This window comes from Gymnoscopelus braueri (assembly GCF_963280865.1).
Source record: "Gymnoscopelus braueri genome assembly, chromosome: 2".
In the NCBI taxonomy this organism is placed as follows: Eukaryota; Metazoa; Chordata; class Actinopteri; order Myctophiformes; family Myctophidae; genus Gymnoscopelus; species Gymnoscopelus braueri.
The window spans coordinates 12,498,048-12,515,470 of NC_137604.1; the positions used below are offsets into that span (position 1 = coordinate 12,498,048).

General features: G+C 38.7%; 1 protein-coding gene across 2 annotated transcripts in view; it reads right to left on the reverse strand.

Annotated features, from left to right (window-relative positions):
• LOC308098817 (uncharacterized protein) overlaps positions 1-16,991 on the reverse strand; it is a 53,673-nt gene extending 36,682 nt beyond the window's left edge. Inside the window, exons 1-2 of one of the 2 annotated variants that reach the window (XM_080447266.1) lie at positions 16,690-16,991; positions 9,028-12,255 (exon numbers count right to left, since the gene is read on the reverse strand). In XM_080447266.1, the coding sequence (XP_080303392.1) occupies positions 11,285-12,255; positions 16,690-16,894 (1,176 nt within the window). In that variant the 5' untranslated portion in view covers positions 16,895-16,991 and the 3' untranslated portion in view covers positions 9,028-11,284. Of the gene's footprint in view, positions 12,256-16,683 lie in introns of those variants that run through there. The other variant, XM_080447265.1, reaches the window with a different exon arrangement.
• Positions 16,992-17,423: the final 432 nt, after the last annotated feature.

Genomic DNA, 17,423 nt, shown 5'->3' on the forward strand with positions numbered 1-17,423 from the left:
CCCATAAGCAGTGGTGGAAGAAGTATTCAGATCTATTACTTAAATGAAAGTAGCATTACCACAATATAGAAACACTGTTTATCCTGTACTAAAAATTGTACTTGACTTAAAGTACAAAAGTATTGGCATCAATATACCAAAAGAAAAGATACTCATAGTCATTAAGCAAAATTTCCTGTTTTTCTCAATTATTATATTATTATCCTATAATACAATCGCGAGTTGCACGCATGTCGGTGTACGGTCGTCGGTCGGTGGTGTACGGTCTCACACGGGTCTTTTTCATGCTCCCTCTCTCAATAGAAACTGATGGCCACTTGACCAGTGGTAGAGAGAGAGAGAGAGAGAGAGAGAGAGAGGAGAGATAATATCTGTGTACTCCATTAATCTCAGAGCTAAACTGCACTAGGTCTCCAGGGACCCCCAGGGGGTCCATGATGTTTCGTGGAGGGTTTCTAGGGGGTTTCGTCTCCCCCTAGCTTCAGATTGGACCCCCCCAAGTCAGATTGGACCCCCCCAGACCCCCCCAAGTAATTTAGAATAATAAATACTTATTCAATAGAATCTGAACCCACTTTTGAAATCATGCACTCATAAACACGATGTATTTTAAAGGATTTATTTGCTCCAAGTGTAAATCCCAAAATGGTTTGGTCCGCAGCACGCCTTCCTCCTGCACGGTGAAAACACACTCGCCCCATATTTTCCGCCGACCGAGGCCGCCGGATATACCCGGGGCGAGTGTGTTTTGGGACGAGGCGTTCTTGCAATCTATCCCGGCCACACAGCAACATCCAACATGTGGTTTTTCACCGGCTTGTTTACAAGTCAAATTTGGGGAAAGAGCTCAACAACATAATGAGAGGATACAAGAGCTATCTGTGCTAGCTGTAAAGTGTGCAGATTTAAGCAAGTATTTTAAAACAGTGAAAGTGAGCTTCCATCACTATGATGACCACTGTGATGACCACACCACCCACTTCACACTGGGTGTGATTTTTTTTTTTAGTGCATAGTCCTATTTATAGGTTATCGATTTCATCATGTGTCTCGCTAGCCAATCACAGTGCTGAATAGAGTCAGCCAATAGAGTCAGCCAATCAGCTAGGGGTGTACTAATGCTAGGGGTGTACTAATTATGAGCCAATCACAGTACAGCGAAGGGTGTACTAATGAGGTGTCCCAACCCCGCCCAAAAATAAATGTTAAAATAATTAATCTTTTAATATTAAATCAGTAAAATCAGGCAACCCTAAAGGTCCTTACACACCGGGGCGATTTTTTCGTGCGAATAATACGCTTTTTTTAAAAACCTTATAAAGTCAATGCAAGCGTACATGGCGCTAAAAAGCGGAAAAGCGAAGCGAAAAAGCGTCTTTTAATTATTCGGAACGAGTCCGAATTTTGCGTATATTCACACATTCGCCGGTGTGTAACCGCCTTAACCCTTAAACCGAAATAAAGTAACCAAAATCCGAGAAAGAAACTTACAAAATCCGCCAGAAACCCAAGTCATTGGGATATTAAATCAGTAAAATCAGGCAAAAATACAAATTAAATAACATAAACATAACCTAACCCTAAAACCGAAATAAAGTAACCAAAATCCGAGGAAGAAACATACAAAATCCACCAGAAACCATTTTTTTTTCACCGGCTGCGCGCTTCGGCCGACCCCCCAGCCTCATCTCAGATTTACGCGCCTGATAACAACAGTTCTGCATGTGGCCCCATGCGTCTGTGTTGTCTTCCTACAGTTGCCAGGTTTAGCGAGAGAAACAAGCAACCAGGTTTTCAAAAGTTTTCCAAAAATGCAGATCTACAAGCTCACAACGCATTGTGATGCGTAAATAGCCAAAGCACAAGTTTTGCAATAATAATCTAAATCTGTTGTAACTTGTAACTAAAGCTGTCAAATAATACCTTCCACCACTGCCCACCCATAAGGGTCCATTTGGATGCAATTGTACACTTTCAGAGTTACAAAAAGATACATTAATACCCGGTTATTGTTATTGTGTAGTTGAGGTTTTTTAAATGTTTGTGACCAAGGCACACCAATGGGCAGGTAAAAATCTCTGAAGATAGTTACAAATAATATTACAGTCAAAGAGATAAAGGGAAACATATATTCATTGAGGATGTTAAAATGTCTGTGGTTCATCTACTTTTGTAAACTAAACCGTGTATGCTGTATCTGTATAGGTTATATAAAGGTGGATGGGAGAGTGCAGGCACTGGAGAAAGAAGTGAAAGAGCTCAGAGTTAAACAGGAGGAATCAGACAGAAGACAGAATGAACAGGACACGGTCAAGACACTACAAGGTAGCGCACACACATTTTCATAATTCTGAAAATATGGTTGATAAATATATACAAATTCTTACTCTGTGTTCACAATGTGCTACCATATTCTTCATTACATGAGGAGTAATGTCTATCTTTAGCATAAAATGTCCCCCCTGTTATTGTGCACCCTGTTATGTTACACTATGGGGTGGACACATTGTTACAGGGTGGACAAAAAGTGGGTCAAATTAATTATTAATGGAAAGGATCTTTGCATTCCTTGTTCAGATTAATGAATAATACATTTCTAAACTTAATTGTATTTAATTAAATGTGTTTTTGTTTGCTTATTGGTTTGATGTCCACCCTGTTATGTCCTGTCCACTCTGTTATCAGTCCACCCTGTTACAGTGCAAAACATAACAGGGTGGACAATAACAGGGGTGGTTTTTATCACAATTCAAAGAAATCAACAAATAATATGCATATTATTTTGGTAATTTGCAGGGAAAGGATTGGTTAAACAAACACACTTAAAAGTTGGGGTGAAATTACATTGAAATTGTATTTTATCCTAAAACATTGGATTGAAATTACATAAATTAATAAATGTGCTTTATAAGATAATAATTGTTTATAATTACTTTGGTGAAAATACATTAGCATGGCAAAGGAAGGAACATCTGATCCCTTTGAAAATGTGAATGTTATAATTATTATGCATTGAAAACACTTTTTAATAGATAAATATGTCCTGTAACAGGAGGGATATTTGTTCCACTTCATGTGTGATGAATTTGGTCATAATTATTAGGGAATAATGAATTAAGCTGGACATATGTTTTTCTGACAGCTGAACATGCCCTCTTTTAGAATTATTTGTTTTAATCCTGTACATTTTTATTTTAAGAAAGTTACTAGGCCGAAATGGCACAGAATAGTAGGAATTATCTTTATTATGATATAATTATATAATTAATAATAAAACACATTCTCATTCAAGGTGCAACTCATCGGATGTTAAAGACCCAGGAAGTCAAAGGAGCACAGGAAAAGCTGACACCTGTGAGGCTGAAGTTCATTGAGGGAGTCTCAGTGCCCGTCGTGCATTCTCTGTTGGACACTTTTTTTGATAAGGGTGTTATCAAGCATGAAGAAATGGATACAGTTAGAGCTGAAAAACTTGTGCAAGAAAAAGCACGGATCATTTTCGACATGGTGTTGAAAAAGGGAGACAAGGCATGTTCAATAATGATAGAGATCCTTCAGAATGACCAAAACCTTAGAGAGCTGCTGAATTAGCCCTAATCTGTGGATCACACTGACATGCAAGGCCTCTGTGTGAGAAAACATTTCATAATTTACATCCCAACTACATGCAGGTCATGATTACAGAGATTCATGAATCTTTAGTACATGCCATTTATGGGTGGTGTTGCTGTCAGGCAGAAACCTTGTATCTTCATAATTCAACTTTTTTTCTTTTTATGTGAATGAATTCCCTACTCTGTGGTACAAGAGTGTCCCGCAATTTTTTTGAACGTAGCTGATTTACAATCAGCTGGTCTAAAAGCTCACAACGAATCGCTTCACAACACGTTTTTTTAGACTATAGACTATTTGTTTTTATTTTGAGTGAAAATGAAAGTGGTTAAGTGTCTGTGGTTTTTATATTGAACCAATGACAAGTATTAACAAAAGCTTGTGGCTGAATGACTATTGGAACACAGGTAATTTCTTCCGTTTCCTGAAAATGTCATGATTTTGGACATACTGTAGCATTGAAGGTTTCCAGTTTAATGGCGTTAAACTGTACAGTTAAACCTCTCTCATTAGTAAAGCTCGCCTGCTGTATCTTTCTTTGCTAAATCTCTCATTAAGGAATCATCAGTTAATTTATGTATTTATTAAGTTAATACATTTGTGAATACTGAATAGCTTGTAAAAATCTTCTGCATTGTCTGCTCGTGATTAAACTTTATATTGCATATGCAAAGTTTATAGTGTCAGCTCTAAGTAAGATTCCTTTCTAGTGCTGTTTTCACTGTCTGGCCTTTTGTCCAACTCCACTGGAGTTGGACAAAAGTTTTTAAACCAGGTATTAGTCTAACCATGCAGGTCGTATTACCTGTGAAAATAATAAAGGGTTATCTTTAATAGAGCGGTTAAGTTGAATTCAACCAGCCATGGGTAAACATTATAATATGACCAGATTAATACAGTGATTACTGAATGGGTACAATATAGGATCTGGTTCCTTTGCTTAAGAAGTAAATTTGTCTCCATGAATACTCTTTTATGTTTTAACAAGCCATATACAGCATGATTAGCCTATTAGTACATTTTAATGCACCTGGAATCCTTGGTCACTAAGCGGCAGGAGTTGACACTTTTTAAAAAGTAATGTGTCCCACTCAGAGTGGCAAGAGTGAGTTAACTTTTTTTTAATTTCTTACATGTCTCTAAAATGAACAAATGTTAATGTTTAGGCTATCCAGCCTTCATCAGTGTGCAGAATTAGGGGTGTCTGCTTTCTTTTGAGGAGGAGGAGGTCAAAAGAAAAAGTCACCTATATGTTCAAGCTTATGATCTATTCTAGAAGACCAATGGTGCTCATACTTTTCTGGCCACAATCCCCCATCAATTTACACAACACTGATGTGTGCTATCTATGAAAAATATCTGCAGCACAAATTTTTTTTACGATGTATGGTGGAGGCAATGCGTGAGCTTGTAGATCGCTAATTTCAAATGGCCGAAATGTATATAGGGCTGAAGTGGTTATTGTATGTTTTATAATAATAAAACATACATACAAATATTTGGAAATTGGAAATACTCAAAGACGTGCCAAGCCATTCCTGTGATCAATTTGTGTGTGTGTGTGTGTGTGTGTGTGTGTGTGTGTGTGTGTGTGTGTGTGTGTGTGTTTTCTTGTTATAGTAATATCACACACAGTATATTGATCACCTTTGTGTCTGCACTTAAGGTTTCTGTTTAGGACCAGACCCCCCTCCCCCAGAAAATCTCCAGTTCAGTATAATGTTGTCTGGTATGTGTTACAATTTTTTTTTACTGCTTGTACCTGCATGAGTGACAAATAAAAGCCTGTGCGATTGTATTGTTCTCTGTAAATACATTCTTCAACACAGCTGTACATCAATTGATAGCGCTTTATTGACCCCTAGAGGAGAATTAATGTCATGGCAACACACACACACACACACACACACACACACACACACACACACACACACACACACACACACACACACACACACACACACACACACACACACACACACACACACACACACACACACACACACACACACACACACACACACACACACACACACACACAGTGTGTGCTTGCAATACTTTGCCACGCTTTCTCCCTGGATCTATTTATTGCGCTCGCGTTTCCTTTCTTGCTTAAATACATTTTACTTCCTTGTATGATTTCGACTTTCATGGTCTTTTATAGAAATACATGAAGCCTGGCTTCATTATCCTGGCTCGACACAGCCTGGCTTGACAAGGCCTAGCTCGACAAAGTTTCAGCCTGGCTTGGCGTTCCAGGAACCGAATAAACCAGGCTATATGGACCCGACTTTGTCAAGCCTGGATTTGACTTAAGGTCTAATATTTAACAGGCATAAACAAGTTGAAGGATAAAATTAAGTCTGATAATGATGTACCGTGCATGTTCACATCATGTATACTTTACATTACTTAAGACCATTTTTCAAATATAGACTTTTTTTTACATTTTGGACAAAATAGCCAATTTTACATCGAGGTGCCCAGATGTAGCCTGGCTTTTTTTTTTTTTTGGCACTGGCAGATTTGTCTGGTTTCCAGGCTAGCCCAGATGTCCCTAGTGCCCACCTATCCTGTATCCACAGGAGGAGTGGGCACCAGCATCAACATCTGCTGGCCCGAGTGATTCCTTTTGCACAAAATTACAAAGGTGCCAAGTTTCCACCATATGCGGAATGTTGGAGAAATAAAACTGCAGTTACTGAAACCTTTATTTCATATATATATATAATGTATAACAAGTTGAGAACATAAAACAGATGAAACACACACACAAATGTGTTCATCACAAACAAGAGGGGAAAAAACTAAATGGGAAATGCAAACAGTGTAAGCTTTTGACATAAATCAATTACAGACCCATCAAAAAATAAAAATAAAAGACGTATAAAGTCAGTGCACTCTGTCAGTGTATTAGACAAAGTCTAATTTAAGGTCATGTATCATATGTATCATGACTTCCATTAGTGCAGACAGGGCAGGAATGATTGCTTCTGCACTGTCTGTCAGCCACTGTCCACTGTGTATGTGTATGTGTATGTATCATAAAATACACTTTTTTGATTTATTTCTCACTTCATTTAGCTCTCATTAACTGAAGAGAAATACTTGAAAGGATGACACATTTTCCTTTTCTCGAAACGCATATAACCTTTTAAAAAACAGAAAACCCCTATTAGGCGGGTGCATATATGAAAAAAAAGCACCTTACCCTCAAAAAATTGGAACAAAAGGTTTCTCAACTGTTTTCTGTAGTATGTGGTGTCCTGAATAACATACTAAAAGTCTACCAAAGTTTGATCACTGGAAAGGTGTTATTTTCAAGATGGCGTCCACGATGCCCAAAAAATCATTAAAACAGCCTAACTCCTTCATTATTTATCCTAGACAAGTACTTTTTGTGTCTAACCGTATGTTTTTGGGGCCTAGGAATCCATTGGACTTGTCCAAATTGCAGAGATACAATTAGATAATTGTGAATTCCAATATTTAGTTTGTGACGCTATTATAACCCTTTGAAATGGTCTCCCATTTCAAGTTAACTAGTACAACAATGCCATGCAGGAATTCAATGATCTCATCTACACGACCAGTGAGCAACACAGAGAATCCACAGATTCCAGGATGAAACGAGATCACGCTGACCAGGAAAAGATCAAAGAAAAACGTGGCACTTTTAAACCATTCTCTCTAGACCCATCTCTGAGAAACATTGTGACTGGTGTAGTCGCCAAAGAAGACGTGAATATTCATGAGTTTGAGACTGTTGGGAATGAGTTCATTGAAAAAAATGTTGGAAAGCCCATTTTTGGGATCTCATTCAAACGCAAAGACCGGGCAAAAACCCTTGCAGATGAGTCTAGCATCAAAGTTACCAAAGACCGAACCATTGATCCTGGTCTGTTGTTTCAACGATTTCTGATTATGTCAAAAACCGGAGACCTTTCACTGGAAGATGTAATGACCTATGAGCTCAGCCCATTCCCTGCAGCCCTGTTTGAAGCCAAATAAATATTCCGTAAGGCTGACAAACCCCAACTAGCTCAGGCAGTGACTGAACTGTCAAGCGAGGAATCAAAGAAAACTATACTGGATTCTATCCCACCAACTGAACAGTATGTCCTTGATGGTGGCTCCCTGATTCATCGCTTGCCATGGAAAATGGGTGACAGTTATGGTGTCATTGCACAGTCCTATGCTGACTTTACCATACACCAATATGGTGAATGGGTTTCTGCTCCCAAATCTGCTCCCAAATCAAGCAAAAAATGTGGTAGAGGACCTTGGGAGCAAGGCAATGGCAGTTATGTTTGGTGGCAAGAATACAGATTCACTTTCATCTTTGCGCTACAAACTTCTTAGCAAGAAAATTGTGTCTGCCAAATCATTTGTCAACCCAGAACATCTCCCTCCAACAGAGTCCTTGACTAAATATCACTGCCAAAGAGTTTATTACCAGATCATGGTGTGGACTGAAATGGAGAGTGACATGAATCCGGTGGATTGGGGATGGAGATTGGAGGACAATCACTTTGTGCCAGTTATGACCAATAAAACTGCTGCCCCAGAAAGCCTCCTGCATATGGTCTACTGTAATTGCAAAACTGCTTGCCAAACATAACGGTGTAGTAGCAGACAATACGGACTGAATTGTGAGAAAAATACAAAAACAATATCTATACTACAATCCGCAGACTGGCTGAAAGCGGGAAAAAAATCAATCACCGGTGTCAGTTGCATGTTAGGTTTCGCTTTTGGTTTGCATGATGCAGTTAGGTTTCGCTTTCGGTTTGCATGCTGCAGTTAGGTTTCGCTTTCGTTTTGCGCTTTGTACAGTACAGTACAGTACAGTACAGTACAGTCCGTACAGTACAGTACAGTACAGACCGTACAGTACAGTACAGTACAGTACAGACCGTACAGTACAGTACAGACCGTACAGTACAGTACAGTACAGACCGTACAGTACAGTACAGTAGAGACCGTACAGTACAGTACAGTACAGACCGTACAGTACAGTACAGACCGTACAGTACAGTACAGTACAGTACAGACCGTACAGTACAGTACAGACCGTACAGTACAGTACAGTACAGACCGTACAGTACAGTACAGACCGTACAGTACATTACAGTACTTTTTTTTTTTTTTTTTTTATCCCATGATTTTGTACCCCCAAACGACATTTTCTTTGGGGGGGTTAGGGGGGGTACTAGAATTCTGCCCGCGTAGCGGGCAGAACTTCTAAGTAAAATACAAAAGCATGAAAGAAAAAAGTTTTAAAAAAAATAGGGTTTAGCGGTACTGAGCCTTCACGCGGCGGCCCTGTTTTGACTAATTTCACAGTACCACGCAGTAATAATGCATTTATTCCCAAAATAAATTGTTGAAAGCTTCAACAGAATTTGAATTATAAGTAAGATCACCAATGCTGGGCATTATGTCACGTGGAAAAGGAGAAATGTCCATTTATATTGGACAAGTTTCTTAATTCTTTACATAAATACCCTTATAACCAATTTTTTAATACATAATTGTACTTATCAATACATAATTGTACTTATAATCACTTCACTATAATTTATATAAGCTAATTGGATTCCTAGATCACCAAAACATAGGGTTAGACACCAAAATTACTTGCCTAGGATGAATAATGGAGGAGTAATGGTCTTTTAAGGCACTGGCGGTGGCCATCTTGAAAATTTTACATTTCTAGTGGTCCGATTTTGGTAGACTTTTGATATGTTATTAAGTACACCTGATACTACAATAAACCATTGAGAAACCTTTTGTTCCAATTTTTTGAGGGTCAAACCATATTTGCACCCGCCTATATCCTGTCTGACATCACGGAACCACGGAGCGCCATGGAGGGTGACGGCTGCTTCAGTGTTGGCTCCAGAACATCGTCACGTTATTTCCTTTCTTTTAATATTTTTTAGCCCCCCGCCCCATCTACACTGTCAGTTCTCTCTCTCTTCCCCTTGCCCCCCACTTCTTCTTCTTCCCTTTCTTTTTTATGGAAATAACAAAAAAAGATGGAGCCTGCACACAAACAAATTTCACCCACTGTTTTAGTCTTTATAATTGTAGCGGCTACCGGCAGAGTCCGTCCAAACGGTGTGTGGATGACCTTTTTCGCCACATCGTATCCAAAAAGTAAAGGTAGTCCAAGAAAGACACCTAAAGATGTTTGAGGATTTTCCGGAAAGTAACCTTTTTAGGACAGGGTTGAAAAAAACATTTGAATCGCTTTTTTAGTCAGCCTGTGGCATGTGGCAGGTGATAAGGCGGCTAGTTGGCTCTCATGCATTGAAGGAGGCATGAGCTCGGCTCTGGGCTCCCTAGGCTGGCAGGGGGAGTGTAGCGCCCAGGATTACTTAGACAATTGGCACTGGGTGAAAAAGGGTTGCAAAATCGTGGAATAATATATAAAAAATAAAGAAAACAACCCAAACCTCTACAAAAGTGGTCCTGCCCTTTAATGTTTTAAAATGTGTTCCTGTGCCATTCCTAGGATCTTAAAGCTTAGAAAAACTGTGAGCAGAACTACTGGCAGAACGCTGAAAGAACGTGGTGCAGAAGATTGAGATTCTCAAGGAGATGGGGGATGCCAGCCCACACAGTACATGGGGCGGCAGTGGCTCAGGGGTAGAGCGGCCGGATGGGAACCGCGAGCTTCCCAGTTCGAGCCCGGGCTCCCCCAGAGTTAGTGTCGAAGTGTCCTTGAGCAAGACACTGAACCCCTAAATGCTCCCGATGAGCAGGTTGGTGCCTTGCCTGGTTTCCTCCGCCATCGGTGTATGAATGTGTGGGTGAATGGGTGAATGTAATGCACAATCTATGTAAAGCGCTTTGGATAAAAGCGCGATATAAATGCACCATTTACATGGCCATTATCTTCTTGCAATCTCTCTCTTTAATGTTTTATGGATACTATTGGATAGACTGTACATGTTGGGAGAGAAACGTCAATTCCGTCTGCCGTGACGTATGCGCCCCGTCAGAACAACTTCCGGGTCCAAGTGTGTGTTTTGCCAATATGTGCAGTGCTGTGTCCCTCGCTGTTTTAACAGATCTGAGACTAAAATAACACTCGCGCAAGCATATATAGCTTGCTGCTTATCAGCAATGGAAATTCTAATATGTAAGGACATTTTAAAATATATTTTCGTGAAAGGAAATGACGAGCAGATGACGGCTTCCGTTCTCGGCTCTTGGGATGTATAGTTCCAGACTCTATATAGCATTCGGAGATTGTGGAATAGTTGTCTAGCTATGTGATACTAGTTTCACGATAATTAGAGATCTGCACCCAACATAGTATGTGACAAGTTCATCACAACACTTGGATTGGTGTGGATAAAGACCTTTTTGTAAACAATTTAACCTGTGATAGCACAGTGCTTCATGTGCACCCGATCAAGTTTGTACCGGTGTGAATTATGTTGCCAGCAGTTATGCAGCAAAGAGACTTTGACACATTGATACTGTGATATGAGACTAGATATACTCTGGGGTGTTCAGTATCATAATAAGATATGGCATAAATGTTGTCTTTTCCAGGTTTTAAAGGTTGCATTACAGTAAATCTTCATTGAGTCAGTTCAGTTTTTTGGTCAAAAATATCATGAAATTGGATTTTGACCATAGTAAACATTGCTTGATTTCAGACATTTTGAGATGATATCTGTGGGCAACCATTTTGCCACATTTGTTGCAAAAAATAAGGTTCCTCGTCTGTGTGCAATCTCATGTGAGTGTTAAGGTAGGATCGTCGGGTAAACGATTTCTCGCAGACAGGGCAAGAGTGAGGTTTGACGCCGGTGTGGATTGCCATGTGAACTTTAACGGTTGAGCTATGAGTAAACAATTTCCCGCAGACGGGACAAGAGTGAGGTTTAACTCCGGTGTGAGTTCTCATGTGAACGTTAAAGTTTGAGCGCTGAGCAAACAATTTCCCGCAGACAGGACAGGAGTGAGGTTTTACTCCAGTGTGAATTCTATTGTGCACAGTCCACTGGTCTCTACGAGCAAACTCCCTGTCACATTTAGAACATTTGAAGGCTTTATGTCCTTTGTGACTATCCTCCACATGCTTTATCAAGTCTGAGAATGAGTGGAACTGCTTTCTGCAAAAATGGCAAATCTTTTGCTCCATAGAGAAAGCATCATAGTCACTCTGGCTAAAAGTCAAACCCGATCCTTCACTCTCGTCAAATTGGTTTGCGACATCATGGTTTGCGATCACAGTTTCCGTGGTATGAAAAGGAATCAGCCGACTGTCACTGGTGCTTTCTGATGCAACAAATCCTTTTGTCACAATGTTGGGAATACTGGTCTCAGAGTCGGGAATGATGCTGAGGTCCACCTGTTCCTCTTTTACTTTTGGACACTGTTGAACAGTTTCATTGGTATAAGAAGGGATCAGCTGACTGTCACTTGTGGTTTGTGATTCAACAAACCCATTTCTCCCATTGTTGGAAGTCTTAGAGTGTGGAATGATGCTGAGGTCCACCTGTTCCTCTTTAACTTGTGGAGACTGATGTTGAACGGCCTCATCCTCCTGACTGGACATCAGCTCCAGTCTAGGGTTCAGCTGTTGTAAAGGAAGCAGCTCCTCAGAGACTGGCTGGGAATCTGACAGAGAGAGAGAGAGCAAACAATTACCGACTATGAAGAATATTATGATATTAGACATACATGACTCGTTTTCCTTGGTATTTTCTTTCTCCACTCTTTAGCCCTTCTTTCTTTCTAATTGAAACCGCCAATAATGGGAGCTTGTACAACAGAGAAACAACTGAGAAATATCATATTGATTGAACTACTCATAAAAATGTTAATGTGTTTGTAAAGTTTATTTTAAGCAAACAAACAAGGCTGCAAAGTTTACAATTAGAGAGCATTTCCTGAAGTGAATTTATTTCAATTGACAGTTTTATCGACATGTCAAGTGACATGATGCATACAGTACGTGCACTTTCAAAACAGGTGGTACGCAGGGCATTGAGTAATTTAAAAAGAGTCCTTCCCAACTCGAACACTTATAAAGAATCCTGGCTGCACAGACTTTATTGACAGAAGGTTGCTCATAACATGACAATGATGAAAAAGGATAACCCAAGCTGCCCATAGAGGTGCAATATTGGTTAGTTTATGGTCGTTTAATACAATCAGATTGGACTTTTCTGTTTCATGAATGAGGCAGTCAATGGTACGGAAACGTAAGAGGTTGGATAGCCTGTATTGTAAAGGCCCGTTCAAAATCCCATAGACATCTACGTGACTTTGAACGGGCCTTTACAAATACAGGCTATACGACATTCCTCACCCCCTCACGCTCGTGTACGTGAGGTGGTGAGGATGGTAAAGACGTTCTCTATCACACTTGCATAGTTCAATACGTTTATATGCGTTTATTCAGGAACGTCTAGACCTATACACCATTAAGTTGCTTGTGGCTAGTGTTTGTTCAGGGGTTTCCCCGTCTCTCCAGCTCTAGTAAACACTCAACATAAATCAGAAAATACAAATGTATCCAATCAGCAGAGAGAACCCCACAAAGCTAATTTGGCAGCTTCAGTTTAATAGTGTTCCAATTCCAATTGTGTCCGCTCTTATTTATTGTATTGTTTCATCACTTCCAGATTCCCTTTATCCTGGACCTGTTTGAGCTCTGATTGGATAAAATTGTTATCTCGCCCCTGAAAAAGTATTTTGTGTTTACTAAAGAGCTAGAGAGAGACCTCTGTTACTGAATAAACTCTCTAACTATCAGAATAGTTTTAACTTTAACAAAAAGTAGTTTTCAACAGTGGTGGAAGAAGTACTCAGATATTTTACTTAAGTAAAAGTAGCAATACAACAATATAAAAATACTCTGTTACGTGAAAAGCCTGTGTTCAAAATGTTACTTGAGTAAAAGTATTGGCATCAAAATATACTTGTTTGAATCTACAAGCTCGGCTATTTTCAAATAGCCTATGTAAAACATAGGGCTAAAGTGGTTAATGTATGCTTTATAATATAATAATTTATATCTGTTTTCAAATAATCGTAGTGGAGTAAAAGTACAATATTTGCCTCTGAGATGTAGTGGAGTAGAAGCAAAAGTATTGAAAATTGGCAGGGGTCAACAACATGTCCGTACACGGACAAACGTGTCCATGGCAAGACATATCTATGTCCGTGGCACATTTTTAATTTTGAAAACGAATTCAAAATCTAGCCTATATATTTTCTTCATTATGTAAAATAATTACATAATTAAATAAATCTCATAATGTAAAAACATATAAAAAATGTGTGTGAATAACTTTGGTGATAAGTAACATGCTCATTAATATGTTGCAGGAGATTTGCAGTATTGCACATGGTACCTGTACCATCAGGTGAAGACAAGACAGCAAGAAGAAATAATAGCTGCCTCAATTCTGTGAAAATTGCTAAATGTGCTTTCAATCCTTTGTTGCAGAAAAACCTTTTTTCTCTCTTTTTTTTCATACAGATTCATGGAGTGTATGTGGTGTGGTCAGAGAATGAAATAATTTAAGTCAATGGCATGCGAGGGACCACACCACAGTGAAAAAATGGTGCAGGAAAAGAGCAAAAACAGAAGGCATGTCATCTGTAAACAGATATACATAAAAGCATTTTACTGCTTTTTACTGCTTTTATTTTATTTTATTTTATTTTTAGCACGTCGACACGTTGTGGACCCTCCAGGGCAGATCCTTTTGTCTATGTTTATTCTATATATCTTGTATAACCCCGATATCATTCTCAGGGGTGTACGGTGTGTGGTTTGGATGTGATAAGTTAGCAGATCCCCTGGGCTAGTCCACACGTGGTAAACATGGTGAAAATATATTACTAAGGTGTAATATTACTAAGTGAAAATATATTACTAAGGTGTAATATTGACAATTGTGTGAAGATATATTACTAAGGTACACAAGGTACACATGTAATATTGGCAATTGTGTGAAGTGTGGATATTTCTTTAGCTGTGTTGTAGAGGACAGTGGCCACTACATTTAAGTTATATCCATTTGTGTTGTAGTTGTGTAGTGGCGAGGGCCACTGCATTTTACTGCATTTTACTGCTTTTATTTTATTTTATTTTATTTTTGTTTGCTTTATTGTTAAATTGGTTCTAACTGTAATTGTATCCTTGCTCTGTAAAGCACTTTGAGCTGCATTTCATGTCATGAAAGGTGCTATACAAATAAAGTTTATTATTATTATTATTATTGTATTCAATTAATCATTCATCATGTACAGTAGGCCCAGCTGGCCCACATATCTTTTCTGTCTCTCAAGTTTCCTTGTTCCAGTGTTTCATAGGCATTTTATCCTTGACGTTTCTGTGAGAAGCATTTAACATGTAATTATTATGTCTAATAAATCAAAACAACTCAAGTGTAATTTGTAGGGTGTGTCTTTGTTTCCATTGTTATAGACCATATTCACACGGCGGCCATATTGGAATTTAACATTGAAAGTGCCGCCACCCGGGGTGGCTACTTTCATTGACTTCATAGAAACATGGCCGCCGTGTGAATATGGTCTATATTTGCATTCCTTGGACTTTCTCATCAACAGAGAATACCCGCGATCACCTTAATAGAATCCAGAACTAGCTACAGTACCGTGCCAAACCAAACGGTTTAGCTGGTAGAACTTGATCCTCAAGTAACACTGTCCTTTGAAAATCCAGCAATCTCTGTAATAGCCATGATGTATAATACGCACCCACGCAGCTATGTGGCCCTTTTGCGAGGGAAGCACGTCTGTACAGATGACACTCAATTGGCTCAGTAGTTAATGCAGACGTACTGTTGTTTTAAAATGTGCAGCACATTGGAATACAATAGACCCTATGCAGTGGTGGAAAGTAACTAAGTACATTTACTTAAGTACTGTACTTAAGTACAATTGTGAGGTATTTGTACTTTACTTGAGTATTTCCAATTTCCAATACTTTTACTTCTACTCCACTACATCTCAGAGGCAAATATTGTACTTTTACTCCACTACAATTATTTGAAAACTTTAGTTACTAGTTACTTTTCAGATATAAATTATGATATAATGAAACATACATTAACCACTTTAAACCTATTTTAAACCTGGGCTATTTGAAAATAGCAGATCTACAAGCTCACAACGCGTCGCATCGCGACGCGTTGTGAGCTTGTAGATCGGCTATTTTCAAATATTTAGTACTTTTACTTTTGGTACTTTAAGTACATTTTGATGCCAATACTTTTGTACTTTTACTCAAGTACATTTTTAATTCTGGACTTTTATTTGTAACAGAGTATTTTTATATTGCAGTATTGGTACTTAAGTAAAGAATTTGAGTACTTTTTCCACCACTGACCCTATGACACATTAGGAGTCCATTAGTATACATTTAGGGCTAGGCCATGTGTTTTAGGTAAAATATTTTTTTCTATTTTGCATGTTTGTGGCAAAAATGAAATATTAATGAAAATGTCCATCACGAGCTGCCATGGTGATGAGTAATGACCCCTGAAAATTGGAAATACTCCTGTGAAGTAAAAATACCTCAAAATTGTACGCAAGTATAGTATACTTCAGTAAATGTTATTAGTTACTTTAAAACCCTACTCACTTTCAAAACTGCCCTAAAGAAACACATTCAGGAGGCTGCAATTCCAAACTGGACCCTGTTAAAGTCTTAACCTACACCCCCCACCACCACCCACCAAAAACGTTTTTCTTGTACATATTTCTTATGTTTCATACCAGTAACCTGTAAGCTGATTGTATGACGTTCTGTGTAGTGCATATCTGTCTGTCTCTTAAATGTCATCATGACTTGTGTGCATGGGAACTCATTTTAAACAAGCTTAGTGCTTTATGAGTTATCCACTTTAGTAGACCTTGTATTGTGAATTTGTACTTCCATGTACTGTTGTTCTCATGTCTTACTAAATAAAGTACATCAATCAATCAATCAATCACACCATTGGTTTCCAATTATTCAATTATTATGGGAATACAAGCTATTTAACTTATTTACAAACAATCACTTACACCCACTTGTTGAAAGTGATGGAAGGATGCGAGTGTTCAGTGTGTTGAGGGTCAGTATGTGTTGTTTCAGCTGCTCCACCTCCCTCTTGGACTGAACAACTTGCTCTTCATATTCACTGATGCTTTTCTCAACAACACCAAAGATCTCCTCAGCAGCCAGAGTCAGTCGTTCCTGGAGAAACAATCTGATGATCTGTTGTCTTCCTGACATTTTGGACCTATAAGAGCACTTTCTAATCTAATCACACTGTGTTGTACACAAATGACACAATGTCAACACAAAGACTGAAGAGTCTAGACTAGAGCATTGACTGTGGTCTGAGCGTTGTTATTGTTCACTGTTGCCAGATTTTGCGAGAGAAATAAGTAACCGGTCTATGAAAACAAGCCCAAAATAATTAGAATTAAGAGACTAGGCTACAGCTTTTTGAAAATAGCAGATCTACAGGCTTACAACGCGTCACTTGTAGATCTGCTTTTTTTTTTTTTTTTACTTATTGGGGAAATAAATTGTCATTTCTAAATATTTTGGAAACATTTTAACAACACAAATGTTGTATGGAGGTCCCTGGCACAACATTTTTTAGATGGGGGTCTGCGGACAAAAAAATACATATTAATTTGGGGGTCCTTGACTTGAAAATGTTTGAGAACCACTGGCTTAAACAACATTAGGAAACGAGCCCAAATGAGCACTTTAGAAACAATCCCAAAAAACGCAACCACCAATATTTACAAGC